The sequence below is a fragment of the Mytilus edulis genome, chromosome 1, assembly GCF_963676685.1.
Source record: "Mytilus edulis chromosome 1, xbMytEdul2.2, whole genome shotgun sequence".
Taxonomy (NCBI): Eukaryota; Metazoa; Mollusca; class Bivalvia; order Mytilida; family Mytilidae; genus Mytilus; species Mytilus edulis.
In genome coordinates this window covers 89,024,582-89,038,275 of record NC_092344.1, presented here as the reverse complement: position 1 = coordinate 89,038,275, position 13,694 = coordinate 89,024,582, and the positions used below count along the sequence as shown (strand labels likewise).

Below are 13,694 nucleotides of genomic sequence, written 5' to 3'. Positions count from 1 at the left end.
CATTGTACAGATGACCACAACCATACAGACTTCCACTGATTTTATAAATCACACATATCACTGATATAATTCCACAGGCTGTTGTCTCAGAAAAGAAATTTCATATATATTAAGGTATATAAGGTATAATATGTGAGACACGTGCCTGTGTATAATTCTTAAAGATATAATTCCGAGAAACTGTTTTCAGTACGGAAACTAACCGTTGTACCTTATAGAAATCAAGTCGGGGATATGTGAGACAGACATGTGCACTTTACATTTTGTAATATATTAATAGTTGGCATAATCCAAGAACATACAAATTGACCTAAGCATACAATTTGAATTGAGTCCTAAGTCACGTAACAAATGGCAGAGGCAGATTTGGGGGGGGGGGCAGGAGGCCCGGGCCCCCTTTTGACCAAAAATGTATTGATTATATAGGGAATGAATGAAGCGTGACGGGAGCGGGCCCCCACTCTTAGGCAGCCAGTATGCCCCACTTATGACAATTTCTAGATCCGCCACTGAATGGCAATTATTCAAAACAATTTGTAGATAACTTAAATTCAATTTTTAAGAAATGGATGCATGGAACACCTTTTAAAGAAATTTCAAGTGTCTCGATGACCAAAATTAGTGTCTGTCAACTACACTGCTATATAGCCAATGAAATTATTTCTGTAAATTGTGTGGTTCAATTTTCTTGTAATCTTTAAACCTTTGCCAACAGGTCAAAAGTTAATATTTTGTAAGATTTTATGAAAATTAAACGAGCCAAAATGATGCGAAAGCGTTGTGTACCGCCTTAAAGGAAGCTTAAATGCTGTATAAACCGTGTTTTACGTTTCGAGTGGAAGACACTCAAGTCAAAGGTTTTATTAAAATATGATGTTCTGTTCAATGTCACTTTGAATAGTCTAAAAAAGGTCAAATATTTATTTAGCTATCCATATTTCCATACAGTGGAATAATTATACAATTAGTTTATGTCGTCATTTAGAACATTACCAACTTGTTATCAAAATCAATTGTGATAACGACCATACAGAGGTCTTAGGTTCAAATTGACCAAAACAAGACGAAATGCAAGGATAGTTCTAATCACGTGTAACGTATTGTATCTTTTCTATTGCAGGGAGATGAACAACCACAGATAACTCTCATGCCGTGGACAAAAGGATGTTGACATTGCTTGACATCACAATTGTATTCTTGAAATTAATCTTCCTTTTAAGTGTAGCATCCCCTATGCATATACACGAAATCAACAGCAAATCAACGTACAAACTATTTAAAAGGCTTCAGTACGAATTTTCCCAACAGATATCTTTACGACTTTTGCTTTCAACGTATGATTCAATTCATGTTCATCCAAATCATAAAGAAGCGTCATTTAGTACTGTTGTACGGTATAAAAATACGTTTCCAGACAGATCAGAGACTTCATCTCTTGTTCAACCATCTTATACTTTAGAGAAAAGACACCCGAGATATTTTCATAGAATATTTATACATGGTCGAGACGATCGACAGCCGGTTCCGACGACAGACCTGAGAGAATATCCTTATTATAATATTGTTCGTCTTTCAGTAGGATGTACAGGGACGCTTATTACTCCCTCATTCGTTTTAACTGCTGCACACTGTGTACACGATGGAAAGAAATTCAAGGAACACATTAATCTTTTAAAAGTTGAAATCTTACATCGAATCAATTATAGAATTCATTATGTGAATGAAATAATTGTTCCTAATACTTGGCTTGATGCTAGAAATGATCCACCTACGTTTCAATCCGCCTACGATTATGCAGTTATAAAATTACAAAAGCCTGTCACAGGGCGAACCTCTTTTACTCCACTGTATGTTCCTGGACCAGTAATTTCTGATGAAATATATTTTCTTGGATATTCATGGTATACTTATCTTCAGTTGTGGAAATCTGAATGTTCTGGTTGGGGGAGTAGAGTGTGGTATCATGGTAATATCTTAGTCAGTCATTGTGATACCGTTGTAGGTAATTCGGGTGCTTCGGTATATTTAGAAGACAGGAGAACAAATCATAGGAGACTTATTGGTGTTTTGTCTAGTTCTTCTAAAACTGCAGGCAATAATGTTAGTTCACAGGTGACTCTGACTTCACTCTTGACAGCAAACAAACTCAATGAAATTTGCTCAATTATTTCACCGGAAGGAGAAAACCATGGCGTTTGTACCCCACAGACAAATGATAAAGATCCAGTATACACTAGACTTCCGTTATATGGATGAACATAACAATTTGGTTTTATTCAGGGATTCTCAATGCAAGTTTTATATAGTATCCGTGTAGACTGGTTCTCTGTCCTTTATCTGTTTGGCTTTGTGATAACCGTATGTTGCAAGGGAGAGGACCAGCCTAATAAACGTGCTGATCCTAACCGTTCACCTGTAAGTGTAATGTTGGGTAATGGAAGGCAAGAATAAATTATCCACTGATCTGTTTAAATGTGTTTGTTCAAGTTTGTATGTTTCTTTCAATAAAAACTTTATATTTTAAAGCGAGTAAAAGGGATTGTTTGATTTAAGTTTCTTTAAACACACAAAGGTATTACCTATAATCAATTAATCAAATAAAAGCAAAACATGTGTATTGCGAACAAAAATGCTCATCCTTTATTTTACTAACTTTACTGCTATCAACTTCTATTTAAAAAAGAGGCAATACATCGCAATCATATAAATAAACACGTTTTTGTCCGAAGAGTCTATATTGTTCTTTATCAAACTTCTGTAAATATTGGCACATGTGATATCACCCGTTGTCCACCAAATGCAGTTTGTTATATGTTATAATCCGAATCCGAATGAATTTCCTGTTGATAACATTTGGCTGACGCAATTTATTCGATGAGCCTACACATGTTAACGAGTTATCGGAATAAACAAAACAGCTATGCTTTCAATGAAAAATCGGGTACTAGATTCAAAACACTGATAAAGTATTTTAGGTAGTACAATATGCCAGTATGATATTACTCTGACTTGACTGTAAGTGTTGCTCCCAACTATCAGTTCAATCAAAATTCGGACCAAATTGCAATTTGTTTTATCAAACAAAACTGAGAGGACTGACCAGTCAGTCAATGTCGTTAAAAACCACCAGTTAGTTAGTTTTTAATATCAATAAAGTGGACCTAAACTCTAATATGATTGTAGTTAGCTATGAATAGATGTGATACGAGTGCAAATGATACAATTCTCCGTCCGAGTCACAATTTGTAAACGGATACTTGGCTTACACCGAACAGCAAGCTATAAAGCGCCCAAAATGACGAGTGTAAAACCATTCAAACAAAAAACCCAACAGTCTATTAATCTATATAAAAATCCAGAAACACTAATGAACCACACCAATAAACGACAACTGCAAGTATGCTTTATTTCACCACCTTGCACTATCAAGACTTGAACGTAGTTTTCTACAGCAATTTGTTAGAATTTCTAACCAGTCGAACAGTTTTTTATGATGACACCTAGCATTTGATAAAAATTTTGAATAAACTGCAACAAGTTTAGAGCAACAGTCAAGTCCCAGTCACATAAGACAATGTGGTATGAATTACAATGAGACAGCTCTCATCAATTAATCAAATGCTATAGAAAAAAAAAAGGCAGCAGTAGTATACCGCTTAAACCGAAGTAACACATCAAATTTTAAGAGGAAAACAATGACACAACAGAAACACAGAAGTGCTACGAAAACAAACGACAATGCAACACACACAGAACCGAACTATAAGATAACAACTGCTAATTTTTAATTGACTTCTTTTACTAACTGAGTATATCCTTTTGTAGTTATAATCTGTCATACGGTTTACCGATTATTTTTTGGGCTTTTTGTGCATTTAAGCATAACACTGTTCAGACAGTAGCATGTTGATAGTATACAGTAGGATTGAGCTATCTATGCTATTACCTCTTTGGAGTTTTTACATGTGCGTTCATAATAACAAAATATGTGATAGAAGCGAAAGATACAAAAGAAATATTCAAAAACATCAATCCAAAACAAGCTGACAATGCCATGTCATAAAACGAAAAAAACAACGAAAATACAAACAACAGTACACAAAACGCAACTTAAAAAACTAGACTGATATGTTGTAATGTGTTTTTCGTTGTCGGTGTGGTTCATAATTTCTTTTCGTATCTCTTTTTTTTTTAAATATATTAGACCGTTAATTTTCCTGTTGGAATTTGTTTACACTAGTCATTTCGGGGCCATTTATAACTTATTTTTAAGTGTAAGCCAAGGCTCGGTGTTGAAGGCAGTAAAATTGTCCAAACGATATTTCAAATTCAACACTTGGAACTCTTGGATAAAAAATATTCATTGTAAGCAGCAATTTTCTATCGAGAAAATCATGATAAAAATAAATAGAAATCATCACTTTTGTTGTAAAGTATTGTTCTTAACCAACCCTCATTGTTAATTTTTAGATTTAAGTTAAGATTTGAGGCACATTTTACTGTATCTTCTGTAAGCTATTGAATATAATTTCTGTGTCTACTCTGGCGTTAGCATGAATAGATATATTATCCATCATCAGGTTCTTGTGTGGATTTACTTTATCTTTTCGGCGATCTTTCACACCGAATGCTGCTATGCTTTTCCTTACTACAGTATTGGGAATACTACATTTTAAAATGAAAATACACTTTATACATTTGTATGCGTCAAAAACAATTTATGGATTACTCTCCATCTGCAATGCTTACATCCGAGTATTCATATTCCAATAATTAAAAAGTAAATGTACACACGAGGAGCTATATTACCAACAGAGAGAGATCTTCATCTATCCTTTTTTTTTGTGATTTGTCCTTTTCCCCGATTGTGACATTTGGACTGAACGTTGATTTGCATGGCAGGTGATCCATGCACAGCAGGATACTCTTACCTAGTTGGACGCATCGGTCTCCTTTATTTTTTAGTCTATCCGATTCCCTTAGGTTTTGTACTTTGCATTACTTTGTATCTTCTTTATACATTCATAAGTTATCAAAACGGTAAACTACTGCTGCATCTAATTTCTGATTTCGAACGGTCGGAATTATTTCGGGTTCGATAGGATATGATTAAGTGTCCTCTTAAAATACAAATTCCCTTTTCCATCCGTTTAATTCGTTTGAGCTTTTGATTTTTCTATTTTACGAATTACTTTCCGTTTTGAATTTCCCTCGGAGTTTGGTAAGTTTGTTATTTTACTTTTTTCATGATCGCTTAGAGTAAACAAAAACATATTCCTATCTTAAAACTGTTGTTTCGAATAATATGTTGGGAGGTTTAGTGTGACTACGTGATATTCAAAGTCTTCCGTAATGTTGTACGTTTGGTTTTTCTACATTGGCTAGAGGTATAGGGGGATGGTTGAGATATTAAAAAAAAACATGTTTAACCCCGCCGCAATTTTGCGCCGGTCCCAAGTCAGGAGCCTCTGGCCCTTTTTAATCTTGTATGATTTTAAATTTTAGTTTCTTGTGTATAATTCGGAGTTTAGTTTGACGTTCATTATCACTGAACTAGTATACATATTTGATTAGGGGCCAGCTGAAGGACTCCTCCGGGTGCGGGAGTTTCTTGCTACATTGAAGATCCATTGGTGGCCTTCGGCTGTTGTCTGGTATTTGGTCGGGTTGTTGTTTCTTTGACACACTCCCCATTTCCATTCTCAATTTTATTCCGTATGATTCCTGATACAGAGCGATTCCTTTGCCTTGAAGTTCTCGATTGTTATTTCAGTTGTGTTTACTACATGCCCTTTAATTAGTGTGTCGGTGCTGGCAAGATTTGACATTACCGCTTTTGACGATTTTCTATTGTTTGCTAATTCTTTCATGAAGCATTTGTATTGTTTGATTTGTACTGGTAACTTCGAATCTATTCTTGAAATGGGTGTTTTGATTTTTTGACAGATTTACATTTTTGTGTTATTTTCAAACTTATTCTACACCTTCAACTTATATTTAACAACCTTTTGAACTTCTCAGTCAATTTCTATTTATTTAAAATTTCTATAATCTTATCATCTTTTTATCAGTTCCATCATGGATTGTAGTTTAAAAAACGATTAATATTTATAGTTGATGTGCTTCCTTCGGTTTTGGTTTGTAAACCGGATTTGTTTTCTCCTAATTCTTCTAAGACTTTTTAACACCTGTATACTACTGTTGGCTTTATTAACCATTTGTCAAGTTCCCCTCTTTTTATACTTTTGAATGGCAGGTTTATATTACTGAGGATTGTTGAGTTCCCTGTGCCAATGCTTTATAATGAAAGGTTATATCACTTTGGGGGATTTTGACGTTATTGAGGCGAAACCTGCGACTGATATATTTGACGAGTTTCTATAATTCTTTTATCCGACCGTGCAAGGGCTGTATAGCCAGTCAAGGTCGTTAAAAACTTCCATTTGTTGTTTCTATAACACTGAAAATTCTGTTGTTAAGTAAATAAACTCGTCATAGATACCAGGACTAAATTTTGTATATACGCCAGACGCGCGTTTCGTCTACAAAAGACTCATCAGTGACGCTCGAATCCAAAATAGTAAAAACGTCAAATTAAGTACAAAGTTGAGGAGCATTGAGGAACAAATTTCCTAAAAGTCTTGCCAAATACAGCTAAGGTAATCTATGCCTGAGGTAGAAAAGCCTTAATATTTCAAAAATTCCAAATTTTGTAAACAGTTACTTTATAAATATAACCATATCAATGATAATTCATGTGAGCACAGAAAAAGTGCTGACGTTTGGGCTGGCGATACCCTCTTGGAAATGAATCTCCACCAGCAGTGGCTTAAGATTCCATGTCCTGATGTTTGAACATGACAAGATTGGAGATTTCATCGGTATTTTCCCTTCTGCTGAGGCTTTGTCATAAGTAGTTTGCTCCCTGGATATGTTTACGTTATTACTTATTGTAACACGTTGTACGACAGGTTTGCGTATGATAATGTGCCTTGTGACTTTCTTATACAATAAATAGTTACAGCAGGGTGTCCCATTTTAATGATTGTGTTGACGATTTGCACATCTTGATGAATGTTCACTACAAATCTGACATCTTGGTATTTTTGAAATCTGAAGAAAATATCTGAGACGTATATTCTTTTTGATTAACATGTGAATGAATAGTGTTACGAGGTAAATATACGACATTGACATAGAAACAAATGAATCATATTTAATTATATTCCGTCGCATAAAACTATTGGTCCCTAGTTACGCCTACATAGATCTACATAACAAACACTGTTTTTTGTAAATGTTACATTTGAATTCTTTTACAGTATAGTTCATTTGTATGATATCTTAATACGTCATGACATATGACTAATAATTCCATGACGTAAAACAATGATTGGTACATATTATTGCTCGAAGACATTAGAACTTGTAGAGGCTATATTTCTGTAATAAAACGAAAAATATCAAACTGCTAATTTAAATGAAAAAAAAAAAATGAATAAAATATTTTATTAAACAGAAAAACTTCAAAACAAATACTGCTTTAAATAAACTGCAATAGACAACAGCTAGAGGGAAATGAATTCACGAATGACATTAAGAACATTATATAAAAAAAGGGAATTTAACGATGTTCAAATATCGTAAATCGATATCGAGACAAATTAAGGTAACAAATCAATCCGGGGGGACAACCATGAAGGACAAGTTTAAGTATCTCCCGCAATGTATGCATCCCCCACCATGAGAATTCACATGAAGTCAAAATGTCACAAGTGGGAATAATGTCACTCGGTAAAATTATAAATCAGACGACTGTATTGGTACCAGAATACCTAGAATCGTTAAACATGTAGCTAGTAAGCTAAGACACCATATAGGTCTACCAATTTATAATGGTTATCGTAAAATGTATGTATTGTCTGTTTCAGTCATTCGTCCCCGTTCACTTTGATATGAAATTCAGGTAGTTTTAAAATAACAAATCTCTCAAATTTACTGAGATGGGAAGAATGTTGTTATAATCAGTTTTTTAAACTTCTTAACAGGGAGAAGTTTTATTTAAAAAACGTCAGCAACTTCCTTCGACGGAAAGAACATTAATATATTGTGCACCAGCAATATACTTTTTGTAAAAATCCAATACATATTTTCAAATTTAAAGTTTATTTTAATTTATTAAGTATGTGAGAGAGCTCATATCCATGTTCCGTGTTGAAGACCGTACTTTGACCTAAAATGGTTTAACCTTACAAATTGTGATTTGGATGGAGAGTTGTCTCATTGAAACTCATACCATATCTTGTTATATTTATTATTCTTGTTGTCTTTGAATAGAGTTTTTACATAACAAATATAAACACTCAAAAAAAATAAAAAAATCAAAGTGATGGATATAACTGATGGAAAAATAGGATGATCGAAAAGAAAAGTATGTATTCCATAGTTCAGCCAATTCATCTGTAAAAAGTTTTGAAAGGATATTTCAATACCTTGTTAAAATATTCATTGTAAGCAGAAACTCTTTATTGAGACATTCTCGATAAAAAAAAGAATGCAAGCTTTTGAATATGTAATCAAAAATATAATCACAAAAATACTCGGAGGAAACATCAAAAGAGAAAGTCCCAAATCAAATGGCAGAATCCGAAAGCGCAAACACATCAGACGAACGGCTCTCACACTCCTGACTTTATACAGGTATTTTCTTATGTAGAAAATGGTGGATTGAACCAGGACAAACATATGCAGAAGCTGCTGGAATGTTGCAACATAGAAATGAAAATTCACAATTGGGCAGCTAAAGTTTGTTCTCAACGGACACTCATTGTCAATTTCTTGATGTAAGTGAAGATATGAGTTATACTTGACTGTATCTACTGTATTGTTTATTTCAATTCGATGGGAAAGATACTTTTACTATAAACCACAAACATTTCGTATAGTTTCACATTTTCAAGCAAAAAATCTCAAGTAACAGATTTTTTTTTGACATTCAATGAAATACAGTATCAGATTTATCGACTACATATATACCATATTAAGATATTTTCTCATTATTGTTAACAAGAAAACAAATCAATTAACAAAATCCCTGGTGGAAAAATTAAAAGGATTGTGTGCAAATTTCAATCATTGTTTAGTTTTTCTACTGTGTTATGGTGATTGTTGAAAAAAATAATATAGCAGCATAGCATATAATTGCGTTTTTTTTGTTGTTGCGCTTCATTGTTTCTGTTATTCCATTGTATTCCTTTCACAGTTGATGTGTTTTCCTCGGTTTTATTTTGTTACCTAGATTTGTTTTCTCTAAATTGATCTTATAACTTTTGAACATTTCAATACTGAACTCCGAGGAAAATTCACCACGGAAAGTCCCTAATCAAATGGCAAAATCAAAAGCTCAAACACATCAGACGAATGGATAACGACTCTCATATTCCTATCTTGGTACAGGCATTTCTTTATGTAGAAAATGGTGGATTGAACCGGGAGAGATATATACTCCATATGCAGAAGCTGATTGAATGTTGCTACACAGAAATGAAAAAGTGGAAAGCTCAAGTTTACTCTCAACGGACACGTATTGTCAATCTATTGATGTAAGTGAAGATATAAGTCTTACTTAGTTACTTTCTGTGTGTGTTACATTTTAATGTTGTGGTTCTGTTTGTCGTTGTTCTCCTCTTATATTTAATGCGTTTCCCTCAGATTTTAGTTTGTAACCCGGTTTTGGGTTTTTTATACCGATGTATGAGTTTCGAACAGCAGTATACTGTTGCCTTTATTTATTTGACTTGTTATGTTATTTATTTTAAGTTCGATGGGATAGACACTTTTACTATGAAACACAAACATTGTGTATAATTTCACATTTTCAAGCATTATATATCCAGAAACTGAATATATTTGAACATTGAATGAAATGCAATATGAGATTTATCGACTTCCTTTATACCATATTAACGTTATTTTCTTTAATATTGTCAAGAAGAAAAAATGTCTTTAATAAACAAAATCACGAGTGGATAATTGGAAGAATTGTGTGCCAAATTTCAATCATTGTTTAGTTTTCCTACTGAGTTATGGTGATATGTGAAAAAAAATATAGCAGCATTGCATATAATTGCTTTATTTAAAATTATTAAGAAAGATAATCAATTTGTTTCAGTAAATGTGTTGTTTAAACTTGTTTATTTACTTTTGACCTTAAATATTTATCCCTAATAACTTTATTAACTATGTATATGCATTTAGGTATCGCATCTCAAATTTATTCGTTCATAGTGTGTTAATCTACGTTTTTTGATTGAGTTAAGCCTTCCAATTGATATTTATCGTGTGTATTTCTATGTTGTGATGTTATACTATTGTCTCAGTAAAGGGGGGGGGGGGGAGATTTGGTACAATTAAAACGTTTAATCCCCGCTGCAAATGTTTGCACCTGTCCTAAGTCAAGAATCTGATGTACAGTAGTGGTCGTTCGTTTATGTAATTTATACATGTTTCTCGTTTCTCGTTTAGACCGTTTTTTCCCCGTTTGAATGGTTTTACACTTGTAATTTTGGGGCCCTTTATATCTTGTTGTTCGGTGTGAGCCAAGGTTCCGTGTTGAAGGCCGTTCCTTGACCTATAATTGTTTACTTTTATAAATTGTTATTTGGATGGAGAGTTGTCTCATTGGCACTCATTCAACATCTTCCTATACCTATTAACATCAGTGGGTCACCTACTTTGCACAAGAACAAATTTCTTTTAAGTTGTAAATTAATATTTTTTATCAAATCAAATTTACAGCTACAGGTCTTACAACCTGAGAAATTACAAAAATAAAGTAAAATCACAAAAATTCCGAACTCAGGGGAAAATTCAAAATCGAAAGTCCTTATCAAGTGGTAAAATCAAACGCCCAAACACATTAAAATAATGGATAACAACTATCACATTCACAATAATTAAACAAAGTATGCTTCTTAGTTAGTGTATAGCATTGAAGTTAATCAGTATCATCTTGGGAATAAAAGAGAGACTTGGCTAGCCATAAAACCAGCTTCATCCCTCCATTTTTTTTTCTAAAAATGTCCTGTACACAGTTAGGAATATGGCAGTTGTTATCAAATTGTTCGTTTCTATGCAAGTTGCATTGGCGTTTGATTTTGTTGCACTTCGTTGTTTCTGTTATTCCATTGTATTCCTCTTATAGTTAATGGGTTTCCTTCAGTTTTATTTTGTTATCCTTATTTACTTTCTCTAAATTGATTCTATGACTTTTGAACAGCGTTATACTACTGTTGCCTTTATTGAAACTCAGATTTACCCTTATTTTCGTTTTTCAGAATTTCCTCAAATGTGACATCTGCGAATAAGACTTATCACCGATTTTGAACTTACATCAGCAACCCGACAGATGCAATCTGAGATGACCCCTGCATTTTGGTAAGGTATAAAGAAAAATCATTCAAATACTGAAAAATCAAAACGTAAAGTCTCTAATCAAATGGCAAAATCTAAAGTTCAAACACATCAGACGAATTGATAACAACTGTCATATTCCTGACTTGGTACAGACATTTGTTATGTAGAAAATGGTGGATTAAACATGGAGAGATATATACTCCATATACAGAAGCAGCTGGAATGTTGCTACACAGAAATGAAAAATTCACAATTGGGAAGCTGAAATTTGTTCTCAACGGACACTCGTTTTGCTCACTATTTAATAGTAAAAACAATCTGTCTTAAGAAAGCTGTGTTTTTTATATTAAGTGTATTAATTAAAAAAAGTCTGTCCCTCCATGTAAATGTAATCGCACAAGCATCTTACTGGTCTTTTTCATTTCTATAGAGTCCAACCTTTAATTATAGATGTTACTTAACATGTATGCCATCATAATTTTGTACTTTTAAAATATCTTACTGTATTTGTTTACCTCAACTATTGTATCTGTATTTATATTGTATGTTTCTCTGTAAACTTGTTTTTAGTTTTTAGAGAATAAAGTATCTATCTATCCATCTATTATTGTCATTTCTTGATGTAAGTGAAGATATGAGTCGTACTTGGTTGTATATGCTGTATCCTATATTTGAAGTTCGATGAGATAGATTCATTTACTATAAAGCACAAACATTGTGCATAGTTTCACATTTTCAAGCACTAGAAATCTCCAGAAACTGAAACTTTTTGAACATTCATTGCAATATTGTTAAGAAGAAAACCTGTCACTGGTAGAAAATTTGGAAAAAGTGTGTGCAAAATTTCAATCATTGTTTAGTTTTCCTACTGAGTTATGTTGATAGTTAAAAAAAATAATAATATAGCAGCATAGCATATAATTGCATTACTTAAAATTATTTAGAAAAAATAGCAATTGTTTCAGTAAATGTGTTTAACATCAGTTGGTCACCTACTTTACACAAGGATAAATTTCTTTTCAAGTTGCAATTTCATGTTTATCAAATCAAATTTACAGCTACAAGGTTAACAATTTCTTTATATCACTGTAGTTAAATAAAGTTAATAGTAGTATACCGGTGATGAAAAAGTCATAAATCCTGAGAAAAAAACAAATGCATGCTACAAACCAAAGCCGAGGAAAACACATCAACTATAAGAGGAAAACATAGGAAGATAAGGAACACCGAAGTGCAACAAAAAACAAACGCCAACACATATAGAAACAAACTATTGATAACAACTACGATATTCCCGGATTGGTACATGACATTTTTAGACCAAAAATAGTGGGTGTAACCTGGTTAAATGGCATGCCAAAACTCTTGCTTTATGACAATGTTAAAAATGATGATGGTGTCTATAAAACTTACAGAGCGTCATTTTCAACCTTTCCTCTCCATAGCTCTGTTGGAGCAGTTTCTGTGAAAGGAGCACACTCATGTATATGAAATCCGTAAAGTGAACATGCTCTACCATAACGTATCAATTGGCCTTCGTAAAACGTAGATTTTACTATTGCAAATTGAGTTTACCTAGCGACGCGAGCTTTATGATTTTGCCATTTTATTAGGGACTTTCCGTTTTGAATTTTTGTGATTTTACTTTTCACTGATAATTATAAAACTAAATTATGAATAACTTACAGATGATTATGGCTCTGATTTTACAATAAAATTCAGATTTGAATTTTTGAAAGATTTTTTTTTTTACCAAGTCTCATAATTTATAGAATATTTCAATTGAGTGTTCAAAAGTAAGAGGTGCGAAAGATCCCAAATCTTTACTCATAACTTGAATACGTTCTGACAATACCATGGCAAAAAACGAGCAAAAGAAAAAAATACAAAACATAGCGTAGAAACTAAAGACCGAGCAACACGACTTCCACCAAAAACCGAGGGAGGGGGTATGAGGTGATCCGGAATGGTAAAAAGAGCCTGCTCCACATGTGGCATTTGTTGTGTTGCTCATGTAAATAAAAACTTGGTGATAGGTCTAATTCAGTAGGTCTCATCCAAGAAAAATTGGAATACATCTGTGAAACATATACTCAATAGCGGTCAATCGACTTGTGGGTAGTGGTGTCGGTAACAAGGAAGGGTGGTTCCAACTTCACCACTTAACTCTTGGTTTGATAGCTACCTTGTACATGGTAGGCAGCAACCCTTTATCAATAAAATCCTGAAGCTCTGGTAAATCATTTTAACTAGCAAATATCATATTATTCGGGATCTTC

General features: G+C 33.3%; 1 protein-coding gene across 1 annotated transcript; it reads left to right on the top strand.

Moving 5' to 3' along the window:
* Positions 1–1,057: 1,057 nt before the first annotated feature.
* LOC139520088 (serine protease 23-like) lies at positions 1,058–2,467 on the top strand. The gene has a single exon (XM_071312521.1). The coding sequence runs from the start codon at positions 1,165–1,167 to the stop codon at positions 2,254–2,256; it is 1,092 nt and encodes a 363-aa protein (XP_071168622.1). The 5' UTR covers positions 1,058–1,164; the 3' UTR covers positions 2,257–2,467.
* The last annotated feature ends 11,227 nt before the right edge of the window (positions 2,468–13,694 follow it).

Excerpts from the sequence above, each read along its gene's own strand:
- LOC139520088 (XM_071312521.1), top strand. The coding sequence starts at position 1,165 with ATGTTGACATTGCTTGACATCACAATTGTATTCTTGAAATTAATCTTC.